The sequence below is a fragment of the Tachypleus tridentatus genome, chromosome 6, assembly GCF_004210375.1.
Source record: "Tachypleus tridentatus isolate NWPU-2018 chromosome 6, ASM421037v1, whole genome shotgun sequence".
Classification (NCBI taxonomy): domain Eukaryota; kingdom Metazoa; phylum Arthropoda; class Merostomata; order Xiphosura; family Limulidae; genus Tachypleus; species Tachypleus tridentatus.
In genome coordinates, this window is record NC_134830.1 from 96,933,212 (window position 1) to 96,947,192 (window position 13,981).

The 13,981-nt window shown below is 32.9% G+C and overlaps 2 protein-coding genes across 2 annotated transcripts in view; one reads left to right on the forward strand and one right to left on the reverse strand.

Moving 5' to 3' along the window:
• Nucleotides 1-4,192, forward strand: part of eIF5B (eukaryotic translation initiation factor 5B) — an 88,672-nt gene extending 84,480 nt beyond the window's left edge. The window contains exon 24 of the mRNA XM_076506431.1: nucleotides 1,826-4,192. Coding sequence (XP_076362546.1) covers nucleotides 1,826-1,933 — 108 coding nt within the window. The 3' untranslated portion in view covers nucleotides 1,934-4,192. The remainder of the gene's footprint in view (nucleotides 1-1,825) is intronic.
• LOC143253124 (uncharacterized) overlaps nucleotides 1-13,981 on the reverse strand; it is a 59,210-nt gene that overhangs the window by 9,653 nt on the left and 35,576 nt on the right. The window lies entirely within an intron of this gene.

Sequence of the window (13,981 nt, forward strand, 5' to 3'; positions counted from 1 at the left end):
TATATGCAAAAACGGCTTGTTTGGGTTGAGAAAATATTTTACATAGAAGAGCGAACAATGTTTCAACCTTCTTCGGTCATCGTCAGGTTCACAAAGAAAGATGTAACTGACCCGAAGCTTACCACATGTTTGAAAGGAGTTGTGTAACTGAGTGTCGGAATGTAGAGGGCGGTGTTAGATGTTTGAATATATAATTTTATTTATTTTATTATATTAATATAGGTATAAAGGTGTTCCTTTATATTGGTTTATTTTGGGTTTAAGTTGTATAAGTAAGGCTTCTTTAATTTTGCGTTTGTTTATGTTTGTTTCTTTATTTAGTATTTGAGTGTTTTCTATGGTTATGTTGTGTTTATTTGACTTGCAGTGTTCGCAAACGTGTGAAGGTGACTTTTTATGTTCTTTGAATCTGGTTTCCATTTTTCTACTTGTTTCTCCAATATAGAAGTCGTGGCAGTTATCATATTGTATTTTATAAATAATGTTGGTGTGGTGTTTGTCTGCATAGTTTTTACATAGTATAGACCTCAGTTTTGTGCCTGGTTTTTGAATAAATTTGGTATTAACTGGAATGTCATATTTTGTTACTAGTTTTTGCCAAATATTGGTTATTTGTCTGCTGATGTCGGGAATATGTGGTATACAGCAGTATATGGTTTCGTGATTTTTTGATTCGTGAGATAGATTTACTTTTGTTGGTTGATTTTGCTTTCTGTCTAGGTGTGTGCATATAATGTTTTCTATGGTTTGTGGAGGAAACTTATTGATGTTGATGAAGTGTTGTTTTATTTTGTCTAATTCATCGTTAATTTTATCTGGTGAGCATAGTTTTATGGCTGTGTTTATTTGGTTTCTTAGTATGTTAAGTTTTTGTTTTGTTTCATGTGCTGAGTCCCAAGGAATGTATAGTCCAGTATGGGTGATTTTTCGGTGGATTTCTGTGTTGAATTGTGTATTGGTTCTTGTAATTTTGAGGTTAAGAAATGATATTTGATTGCTTTCTTCCTGTTCACATGTGAAGTTAATGTTGGGATGTATGGAGTTAATGTGATTGAAAAAATTAAGTATGTGTTCTGTAGATTTGAATCCTGCAACCGTGTCATCTACATATCTGTACCAGTATAGTGGTGGATGTAATGCTGTGTTAATTGCTTGTGTTTCACCTTGTGTCATAAAAATATTGGCTAGAACTGGTGATACTAGGTTGCCCATGCTTAGGCCATTTATTTGTATATAGTTTTGGTTGTTGATCATGAAGTTTCTCTTTATCGTGGTGAATTCTATGAGGGTTGCTAATTGATTACTGGGAATGTCTATAGTTGGGTTAGGGTCTCGGATATAGAGTTCTAAGGCTATCTTGCAGTGGTTGGAACTTCTGTAAAGAGGGATATAACATCAAAACACATACTTAATAAAATTATATATTCAAACGTTGTTCGCTCTTCTATGTAAAATATTTCTCAACCCAAACGAGCCGTTTTTGCATATATATTTCTCTACAAGTGGGTTTTCTTGACATCACTGAGTTTTATAATTTACAGATTTCTACTACACAGTTAGCTTTTTGTATATACAGCTACATTAATTTTTAGTTCCCACCAAAACTTCTGTTAGTAAAAGAAGTAATTAGAAAGAGTGTATCAGTTCAAAATGCACAAATCTTTTCTCCATCTTTAATTACAACTTACTGTAGTACATTTAAAAATTCTATCTGATTTTACTGTGTAACAGTTTTAAAAATATCTGATTGTATTAACTTTACTCTCATAATCATTTTTCAACATTGTAGCTGTGTTAAATATTTGTATTTATCTCTTTCTCATAGATAAGTCGACAGTCTATTGACGCTTGTAAAGATTATTTCCGTGAGGATTTACTGAAATCTGACTGGCAACTTATGGTTGAATTGAAGAAACTTTTTCAAATCATGTGAATGACCATGATGAATCTGTATTTTACAGTTGAAGGAACTGTATAATCTTTATACAGTCAAAATTCTATGCTATGAACTGCAGTTGATACAAATTAGTGAAATTAAAAAAACAAAAAAAAGCAATGCAAAAACATCTAAAACTTTGTATCTGCCACTCTGTTAAAATTATAAACTTTTTGATGTGTAAAAGTTTATAACTCCATCAATTTACAGAAAGTTTGTCCATCAAGAAACACTACAGTAATCATCCTGTTTATTAAATAACTTGAAAGAAATACTCTTTAGTTGAAATATATAATATCATCATAAAAAGAAGAAAACAAAGTTGTGTTTTTATATTTATGGCATTGAAAGTGTCTATTTTAAATATAGTGCATGAAGTTCCACCAAAAGGAATGTGTTGTTCAGTATCTAGAACATTTATTTAAAAGCTTGTGCTGATTGCAGTTACATTTTATCATAAGGAAATTTATGACCCCTTTGTTAGCAGACATCAGATTCTTGGTTTTGTTTTATATGCTCTTTGAATGTAAAAAAGAAAATTTGTGGCTGGGAAACTTTAGCTAGGTATTTATCACTTCTGATTTGATTACATTTTTCAGTTGCGTATGTTGATACCAACTATGAACTGCAGATTTGAGCTTTAATCAACACAACTAGGTTGATAATATGTTATCCCAGTCAATGGGGGAGTTATGTGAAAGGTTGTTTAAATGTAGTTTGATCATACATGTATTTTTATAGTCATCTCTCAGTGTTTTGTTGATGCTGGGATGGTGATTTGAGATCCATGCATGCAGAGTTCTTCATGTGTGTAGCTGTAAACACTATACAGGGATAATTAATAACAATATAGACCATGGAAGGGACTGTAATGATATGTAATTGGGTGTGGAGAATGCTGTGGTAGAATATAGTTCTATATTTTAATTTTAGAATTCAAAGAATTTTCCAAGGGCTAAGCATAGAGTCAAAACATCTGAACACAAAGAGAAATGGCAGGAAGAGTGTTCATAAATACTCAAAACACTGCCAAGATCCAGCTTAGATATATATTTAATAAAACCTTGTATTGTAAAAGATAGTTTAAGCCTATTCAGCTTTTCAGTTAACTCTAGCTATCCATTTTTTTCACATAATAAAACCCATACCATAACCAACTGAGAGCTGAGACTTAAACATCAGCTGTAGTCAGACCACCAAACAAACTAGTTGATGATAGAGAATGTCATTGGATGAATCTGTATTTCCTGATGATAGATGAGATTGCATCAGTTTTTATAAATGGTCATGGTATGAATTTTGTCATGTAATATCTTTTAACTTTACATCTCACACCAGTGCATGGTGGAAACACAGGGTACAAGATTAAGTTTAAAAACTGGACAGCTGTAAACCCTTGTACAATAAAAATGTATAATGATGTGTGTTTAAACACAAACCCATAACAAATATGCATTAAAATGTAAAGTAATAGAAACTTTCAATTAGTGATATTTAGTATCAATTTAGCTGAAATGATGAAAGCTTAAATAGCTTGTAATTAGTTGTTAGCTCATTGTGACTGATAAGAGCTTATATATTGTTGTTGTTTTGTTTTTTTTAAGTTACAACGTGTACCAGCTGAATATGAAAGCAAAACTTGAGTAGTAGTGGTAGGTGAAATTTGAAATCTAGATAGTCTTGAACTTTCTATTTTTTAAAGGAAAAATAAAGGTGTGTGAACAAACAAAAACTTTACTAAGCCAACTTCCACATCTTTAAGTATGTAAAAAGCTCTACTTGGTAATATTTTCTATAATTTAAAAACTACCTAGGCTAATGTGAATTAAAATTGCTTATACTTCAGCTTTCAGTTGGTTATATAATGGGTTTTGTTACTACTTTTGTCTACACATTAAATCTAACTTGTTTTACCCCAAAACTGTAGGATATACTTTTAAAAATCATTATAAAAAGAGCAACTGAAAGTATTTGACTCATGCATTTGAAAATATTTTTCCTTTCTCTATGAAATATAATTTTGTGATTGAACTGTTTTGTGCAACAAAATTATTCCTGTAGTGAGAAAAACAGAAGATCGTGTTTGAAAGCACTATGAAATGTGTCACTGGTGTATACCAAATTGATGGACAAAAAACAAAGCTTAACCATCTGAGCTTAACTGTAGTTTTCTGAGGAAGAAAAGTAAAGATGAAGATTTTGTGTAAAAGGTTATTGAAATGAAATAAAGAATCTTAGTATGAAATCTTGAAACTATGTATTAGTACTCTGTACAATCATAATAGTTTAACAGTCTTTTTTTTTTTTTTTTTTACTGAAAGGTACAAATAATTGAAGTATGCAATTAACATAACATCTGAATAGTGCTACTATAAATAGTCCCCTCTTTTCAGGTTAAATTTAATCTAATATTTTAATTACCACTAGATTTAATGTTTTGATGGAATTCTTTATCTAACAATGTAATATTTTATTTATTCAAATAGCTTAAACTAAGTTATTCATGTCTGTTTTATGACATATTATCTTGTACAGATATTACTGATACTTGTTTGTAGTATTACAGCTGAAGTTTGCTTATCAGGGTAGATGACAGTGTTTTTAATATTAGTGTTGGTAATGTATTATGCTCATAATAGGTTTCAGTACATAGTATGGATGGTATGTGATCCTGTACCTAAATTTAAAAGCAACTAAGCTATCTACATATCCAGAATTGCCCTCATAAACTAGAAACAACTTCCAAAGGGGATATCTATGTTTTGCAAACATTTGTGATACATTGTGTTATCTGTTAGGTTAATGTAGAAACTTTCATTTGTGTGTGTGGCTCATGTCACATTATTTTTGTATTATTCTATTTTATCATGTGGTCTTCTCTTGCATGATGAGCTATTATAAGTAGATTTGTAATACAGTATTTTATGTCTATTATATTTATGGAGTTTAATTTCTGTTGGACCTTGTTTGGTGGTGGTGGGTGACCTTGGAGGAGTGGATTGCAAAGTCATCTTTCAATGAAGAAGACCAGTGGTCAAGTTGCAGCTTGCCACCACAAACACAGGACATCCCTGATTGTGTCAACAGATTAGCAACTAAAATATAAAATAGTTAGTGATTAGTGTGTAGTAGTATACAAATGAATGAGTACTTAATAATTAGACTTTCAAGTGATCACAAAGGTTACTCACCATGGCAAAAATTCAAATTAATTTGCCACAACTTTACCTAGAACATATCGCATTTTCTCCAGAAGTCTTAGTCTAAGACAACTTGCATCACTGGTTTTGAATACATCATTCTAAATATTATCAAACGTAATAAACAGTTAGTAAATTTCATCTCTCAAGTTTACATTTTTATTTCAGTTTTCACAATTCATACGACTTCTATCATTATTAAAGAGCGTTTTAATAATTTTGGAACAAAGTGGATATTTGTGTTCCATAACTCAAATATTCTGATATATGAATTTTCTTTTCTTTTTTTGTCAATTTTGAATGTCAAAAACTAGTTCCAGATTTAAGCATAATTCTCAATTTTCTTCACAGTGCATTTGCCACCACTATTCCATTTTGTTATAATTTTATTGAATATTTTTGTTTTTGACAGAAGGTTTTCCTGAAAATTAAACAGATAGCAGCAGCGTTTATATGTTCGCTTTTCGATACTAAATTAATGAGGAAAGGAGTTTTTACCGCTAGAGCATTTGAACTTCAACGTCGCATTCTCACATGTTGGAGATTTTTTATTTTGTTTGTTTTTTTATTATATTACTATAGAATACAAAATTGTATGTAGTGAGTGTTGTTTAAATGAAAATTGTTCGACCTTTTTCATATTAAAAATTGAATCAATTCAAAATTTGCTGAACGTTCATATTTTGAATATATAGATTTCTAATTATGTTAGTATTTATGCAACGTTAAAATACATGGAAGAAGTTAGATTAGGTCAAAATAAACAACTTTATTTTTGATTATTTTTATAACGTGAATATAATTTTGGCTTTTAGTTTAAGTATTGACTGTGACTACTATCTGCAAGGAAAGAAGTCAGATGGATAATGGACACCAAACAGCAGGTCAGTATCTCAGGTTTCTAATATATGACCACCAGTATTCGCAGATGATATTATGGATCTTTGGTTTGTTTTGAATTTCGCGCAAAGCTACACGAGGGCTATCTGCGCTAGCTGTCCCCAATTTAGCAGTGTAACACTAGAGGGAAGGCAGCTAGTCTTCACCACCCACCGCCAACTCTTGAGCTACTCTTTTACCAACGAATAGTGGGATTGACCGTCACATTATAACGCTCCCAGTTGAAAGGGCGAGCATGTTTGATGTAACGGGGATTCGAACCCGCGGATTACGAGTCGAGTGCCTTAACCACCTGGCCATTATGGGTCTGGTTCAAAATGTTGGAGAAGGGATTATAACTGGTAGAACCAAATCATTTACGTTCTGCGGGTGAATTATTTTTATAAGGCTTGAAAACTTCGATAATGTGTTACTTGCCTCGGTGGGAGTGTGATTTGACTGATACAAATTTGAGCGTGGTACAACACACATCCTAAAATAGTGGTTGAAAGACTATTGTTATACTGTTATTTACCATGTTTTTGTTTGTTTGCTTGTTTTACAATTATAGTTATTATTTAAATTAGGTTTGTATTGATGCAAATTCAATTTGTGTCACACGATAGGTGTGGCTTAAGGATTAGAATATTCTTGAAAGTTTAGAAAACAATTTCAACAGTATAAAATTGGGAATAACCAAGACATTGTTATTGATTTTCGAATCAGTTATAGTAGGTAATTTATTAGAGTTGTCAACTTATTTTCGTTAGTTAAGCAGATTGTGTTTTGACAAAGAAATATCGATAAGGGAAAAGTTAACAAGTAAGATAAACTGATGTATTAGCATCTTTTGTCAATTTAGGACTACGAACGAATATTAATTAGCTCCCTTGTGAAACTCAAAGTTCAAGAAATAAACCGCCTTCGTTTTCTTTAAGTCTATTGAACTTTGCATTAATTTCACTGAAAAATCCAAAAATACTGAGAAAAATAAAATTCGTTATAACAATACTGTATGATTAGTTGACGTTGTTGAGCTCAAAGATCACGTGGGACAACTTGGTATCCATGGAAATGTGAGAGGTAAGATAAAGTCAACTGTAAAGAGCAACATTGGGGGCCATGCTTTCAGACTTCTGTAAGAAGTATCAAGGCAGTAGAAATGCGTGTAAATAAACACACAAGAAGAAGATAAACGAGAAAACCAAAGTAGATATTTTAATCAAAAGATGAAAAGGAGAACATTGTGGTACAATCAATGAGTAAGGTACCAGAATTAAAAAGTTAATGACGTTAAACTGTAGTTTGTATTTTTAAACATTTTGTTATTGATATATTGAGCAAGCTCCAGTTTGTTGTATAATAACTAGTTTCTGTTTTCAATATCTACAATTATATTTTTTAGTATATTTGAGTGAGTGTCAGTTTCATTGTTGTTTTGAATAATATTATTATGAAGTTATTTATAACTTGTTTTAGACTTTCGTCTGTGCTGAGTGATTTTTAATAATGATTTGTGCTATTTCGTGTTTATATTACTATCTTTCGCTGTGTGACCGCAGTGGTTGGACTAGATTAGATTTAATTAACTTTAAATTTGAAATTTTGGCACGGCTAGATAAAAAGTTGTAGTAATACAGGGAAGTTCGCTATTCCATGTAAACATTACCATCCTATATAAATTACAATGAATGATGCATATAATTTTTGTGGGACACTTCAATGTGCATGCGCTAAAAAAAAATTGTAATGGTTCTGGTTAAGAAATAACGCACAAGATCACCTACAAAAGTTGTAATGTTTTCAAACGAAGCTCCAAATTCGAGTGCTTTCATATAGTTGACTGTTCGTCAGGAGTGACGGTTTGAAATATTCGAAATTGTGTTTTGTAACTGGAAATTCCTCTTCGGACTTGTAAATACCCCTCGTTAAACGAGTAAAATTACTCGAATCCGCAGATTTTCCTTTTTCAACATAGAAAATATTTTGTATAAGATACTTTAAATTGATTTACTTTGCCAATAGTTGTTCGTTAGGTCTGTAAAATTATTTGAGCTATCGTTTTATATATTTTATTTTGTGAGGAAATATTTCATATTAAAAATTACAAATTATTTCTTTATTCTATCTCAACCGTGAGTTTCCCTTCAGACTGATAAAATGCCCTGGTGGAAAAAAAAAAAAAAAGTAGCAAATTCCATAAGTTAAAATATTTATTGTATGTGTGTGTGTGTGTTAATTTTGAGAGACATAATATTTATTTACTTTTCTGGCCCGGCATGGCCAAGCGCGTTAAGGCGAGCGACTCGTAATCTGAGGGTCGCGGGTTCGCATCCGCGTCGCGCCAAACATGCTCGCCCTCCCAGCCGTAGGAGCGTTATAAAGTGATGGTCAATCCCACTATTCGTTGGTAAAAGAGTAGCCCAAGAGTTGGCGGTGGGTGGTGATGACTAGCTGCCTTCCCTCTAGTCTTACACTGCTAAATTAGGGACGGCTAGCACAGATAGCCCTCGAGTAGATTTGTGCCAAATTCCAAAACAAACAAACAAATTTACTTTTCTTTCTAAATTTAGAATATTTTTCAGTACTCTCCTACCAAATAGTATTTTATTTTGGACATTAGAACAACATGAAAATATTCTCTGTCTAATAACATTTTAATCGCACTTTATCTGTTGTAGGTACCCTCTCAGAATCAGAAAATTGTTAAAATAATAATCATAAATTTTGTGACAATGTTTGTTTGAAACGCTAAATCTCGTATATAATACTCAAACTTGCGAAACAACGGCTCCTTTCGGTGTATGGTAAGTGGGATGAATCTGCACTGGAAGGTTAGGAATCGAGTAATTCACTGATCAGTGATCCGAAACGTACATCAGTTTCCAGTGATAACAGCACATACATGATAGGCACCTGTCACTAAAATCTTTTGTTCGATAAAGCTCTACAGAATGAGTACGTTTCACTGATATTTTTAGTGAAGTGAATATTATTCACCGTAGTCAAATATTATATATTAAGTTGTGCGGTGTGCAACGCTGAAGTTGGCAAAGCATAGTTCCTTTTTAGAGTAGCAAATGAGATGAATCATCATCCTGAGCCAGGAAATGGTTATAAAAACTTCACCCTTAACTTACTAAAAACGGCTTTCTAGAATTAAGAGTACATAGTAACATTTCAACTCCATTTTGTCCGTTGTAGGCCAGAACTTGTTAAGCCTATTGGGTTGCAACAATATTCATATAAGAAGCGTAATGTTGTGCAGTGGCAGAATTAGCGAAGCTAACAAGTGTAATGGAACATTGCAGTAAAAAATAAAACAGAGAGAGAGAATTTTTATACCCTTAAACTCTTATCTGGTCCAACGAGGACATTTTTACAAGAAGAACACAACATATTCCGCCAATATGGTTTGCTACAGACGAAGTCTATCGTTGAACTATAACTAATCTGACTGGTCATCTGTTTAAATTCGCGCAAGCCTACTCCGGATTATATGTGCAAGGTGTCCCTAATTTTAAAGTAATAGACAAGAGAGAAGGCAGCTAGTCAACACACCCATCGTCAGTTAATGGGTTATTCTAATCGAATAGTGAAATTTGACCATTAATTTTTTTATCGCAAAGTGCAATGAGCGCGTTTCCTTCTGTTTTGTTTTTTGGCGGTACTGGGGCGCACTCGGCTCCTGGCTAGTTGAAATGCTGTTGACACGAGTTGTTTAAATATAGTGTATAACGTCATAGCTTTCAAAGCCATGTACAATAACAAGTGAAGTTAAACATAATAATCGCATTAAAATATTTCTTCAGCATTTCTTTCTTAATTTGCCTGAAATGAGTTATCGTAAAACAGGTTAAAAATAGTATTTAACCATAATTTGCATATTGTAGTTATCTACTGATTATGCATTCGGCATAGAGAGATCAAGGCTAAGCCACAAAGTTTTAGTTGAATGTATGTTATAGTAGTCAGTGGCAGTGACGTATTTAGTTAGGTAGGGGCTAGAGGGGCTCATCCCAAGGGCCCATTGATAACTTTATTCTATGTAAAATTACACGGGATGTAGGGCCCACAAAAATTATTAGCTCCTGCGCTCACACAATCTTAAATCCGTCACTAGTCATAGGCAAGAAAAAAATGAAAAACTTTGTTGTGCTTCGATCTTAATTTAAAATAATTATTTTATGATGACCTCAAATCAAATTCAGTGTTCATTTAGTAGTCAGCGCTTAAATAACTTAAATATATATAATTATTTCAATATGAGAGTACATTTTCGCAATACTGATAAAATTTATAAGTAATTGAAAATGCATCACCTAATCCCAACAGTTTATTCATTTTTTATCCATCCACCTTGACATTCACTGACCCATGTACCCACCTGATTAGTTATATATCTTTCATTAAACAACTCCTTTTACAATGTTCAGTTGTCACTGCTTTATCGTCCGTATGTTCTTGTGTGTGTCATTCAATGTTTCTGAACTGACAACATCATGTTTACCAATCTTATAAGAGTTTTCTCTTCTGGTTTTAAATGTAAAATTTTATATTTGCCTTTCATAAATGACGGTAACAATAATGGAAGTATGAAAAGTTCCCAACCTAATGACAGAGCTATCCTTCACACGAAATATATTTTCAAAAACGACTTTCATTCTGTGTGACCAAATGTTTAAAACTTCCTTTTTCATCTGTTTGTTTTTATATTCGCCCGTCATTTTCAACTGTTTATTATTAAGTAATTTCTACTATTATATATATATATAAGATAGTTGTAAGGCTTTGAGTTTTAAAGTTATTTATTCTTATTAGCCTACTGTTTTTTGAAGCTGTGGTTACTGAGTAAAAATCCTGACAAAGCAGGTGTGGTTTGTCTCAAAAAATGTAAAGAAATAATCGATAGTAAAAGGTTGAATGTGAATCTATATTAACCTCAGAATTTTCAGTGGAATCCAGACCTCGTCTACTTTTTAAAATCTTTTTTTCTAAACTATTTATGGAAGATATTGCTTGTGGTATCATGACTGTGTTTGTTACATGATCTCTTTCCCCAATGGCTCAGCGGTATGTTTGCGGACTCACACCTCTAGAAATCGGGTTTTGATATCCATTGTGTGCAGAGCACAGATAGTCCATTGTGTAGCTTTTGTGCTTAATTCCAAGCAAGCAAACAAACAAAAATACATGATGTCTAATGACAAACAAGTTACACAGATTTAAACAAAAATCTCATCAATACAGTAATTGAACCCATTAATTACTACTTGTGTTTCCCTGTGTATTTTACATAGAAAATGGTTCTTTTAAACGCAGTATTTTTGCCAGTTCCTTACATTGTAACAAGTAAAAAATGGCTCAATATGTTAACATTACAAATTTGTTTGCTGTATTTCACTATTCGAGGCTTTCTGCGCTAGCCGTCGCTAGCACGTATTAAACTTTGGAGCTATTCTTTAACAACAAATAATGGGATTAATAGCTACATTATAATACCTACACAACTGAAAGGGCGAGCATGCTTAGGGATGAGTTGAGCCTGTTAACTACCAGGCCATGCTAGGCCAGTTCTACATACGGCATACAAATCACTAATTTGAGGTTTAAAAGAATATTTTATAAGTTTGAGATTGATAAAGAACTTAACGTGCGTTTAAAGTCTATGGAATAAATTAGTGTTGTACGGCGAGTTTTTTATGGTTTTTTTTCTTTTCTCGGTGATGTTGAACAATATATATCTGGTAATTTATTTTCGAAATTTCAATTGAACTAGATCTCAAGGTGCATTGCAAACTTACCTTTTTGTCTTAAAAAAAAATCAACCAATAATTTAGTGTTATGGTAGCCCTAGTAATGTCGCACTCCAAAGTGATTTCACATTTCTGAAAGGGAATACTTGTGCGTGTTGGTTTAAAACTGAGAAACAGTATGAAGATTCCAAACGGCTGTATGTCGGATAATAGATTTATTTCTGTACAATATTTTGTCTCTAACAGTGAGACATAATCACGTACAACTTTTAAGGTACGTTCTACAGAAAATAAGCATATTATCTCACAAATAACTTTTAAAAGTTCTTATTGGTTAGAACTGTAATTGTCTATGAAATACATTTAAAACAATGGAAGTAATGATAGCTTTTGAAAACAGAGGCGTCGCTATATATTTAAAAAATTCGGGGCTCGGGCCCGCAGGCATAGGAATTATCAATGTTTTAGTTTTCTTTTCAAATTTTTCAAGACACCAACTGGGGAGATTCGGGACACGGGCTTTTGCTTCAAACAATCTTTAAAATCTGTTTTACATTATGGCAGAGATTTTTCTCCGCACACACGAGCAACATGTGAACTTCCTTGGTTTTCGTTAGGTTAAATTATCCAAAGTTGAAAACATCCGTTGAAACAGTCTTGGACTGGAACAAAAAATTTAAAAAATGTGAAAAAGGACTGATTTTTGATAAACTTGTAAAATTAATATTAGTTAGAGGACTTTCAATGTTTAAAGTACATCTTCTCTCTTCAGCGTAGAACAAAAAAAAAGGGTAAATCCAACTCTATTATGTATATTGTAATTATATGTTAAGGAATGAAAATAAATATATCGCATCAAATTTGGAAAAGTAATAGGTATCATTGGAGTTAATTGCATAACATAGACATGTTTAAAGTAAATTAGGGGGCCCGGCATGGCCAAGCGTGTTAAGGCGTGCGACTCGTAATCTGAGCATCCAAACATGCTCGCCCTTTCAGCCGTGGGGGCGTTATAATGTGACGGTCAATCCCACTATTCGTTGGTAAAAGAGTAGCCCAAGAGTTGGCGGTGGGTGGTGATGACTAACTGCCTTCCCTCTAGTCTTACACTGCTAAAATTAGGGACGGCTAGCACAGATAGCCCTCGAGTAGCTTTGTGCGAAATTTCAAAACAAACAAACAAAGTAAATTAGTAAAGATATCCGGAAATATCGGGATTAATAGACAATTCTATAAATACCCTTTTCCACTATTTTTATTTGCAACATAAGATCTGTTCGTCCGTTACAAAGTTACTTGTGCTACGTGTGACGTTAAACACCATTTTCATTTGACATTGGTTTCACGCATTTTGCTACAGGACTCTTCGCTCAGTTTAATTATCTTTCGTGGAATTAAGGCAATAAATGCGAAATAATTATCAAATTGAACTATTCGTGCGTTTCTTTATCCGTTTATTCAATTTTAGTGTCAAAACAGGGGGAATGAAGGGGAGAATAGATAAAAAGGTATGGTAATCAGACATCAGACGTTCTGTTGTTTTTTTAAGACTGAACTACATGGAGGCAAACAACTTATCTTACTTTTCATTTATATTACTGCAACGTATTACGGTGTGAATAATGAAAAATAGGAAGTTGTACAATATTTAAAATATCGGGGAACTATTCTATGAGGAGATTAACCAACAACCGTGGACCCAACAGCCAGGTGGTTAGGGCGCGGGTTTGAATCCCCATCCTACCAAACACAAACATACTCGCCCTTTCAGCTGTGGGGGTGTTATAATGTGGTAAAAAGAAATAGCCTAAGAGTTGGCGGTGGGCGATGATGACTAGCTACCTTCCCTCTAGTTTTAACCTTTTAAATTTAGGATGGCTAGCGCAGGTGACCCTCGTGTAGCTTTCTGCGAAAGTCAAACAAACGTACTTTTGAATCTGTTAAGTTTCATTTGTTATATGTTAAGAAAATGAAAGTGCACATCTTTAGGGAATAAAAGAGCACAAAGAAAGTAACATAAACTGTAATTAACATGTTTTATGAAATCAAAAATTACTTGAAATCGTTGGAAAGGTTGTTCAAACAATAAATATTGTAATTAACCATCGAGCAGCGGTGGTTACTGCAACTAAACAGAGAATGTGGTATTTAAAAAATAATAAGTCTTAACGTGTAAAGTGTTTCTAAAATTAAAAGACTCAGGCCAAGTA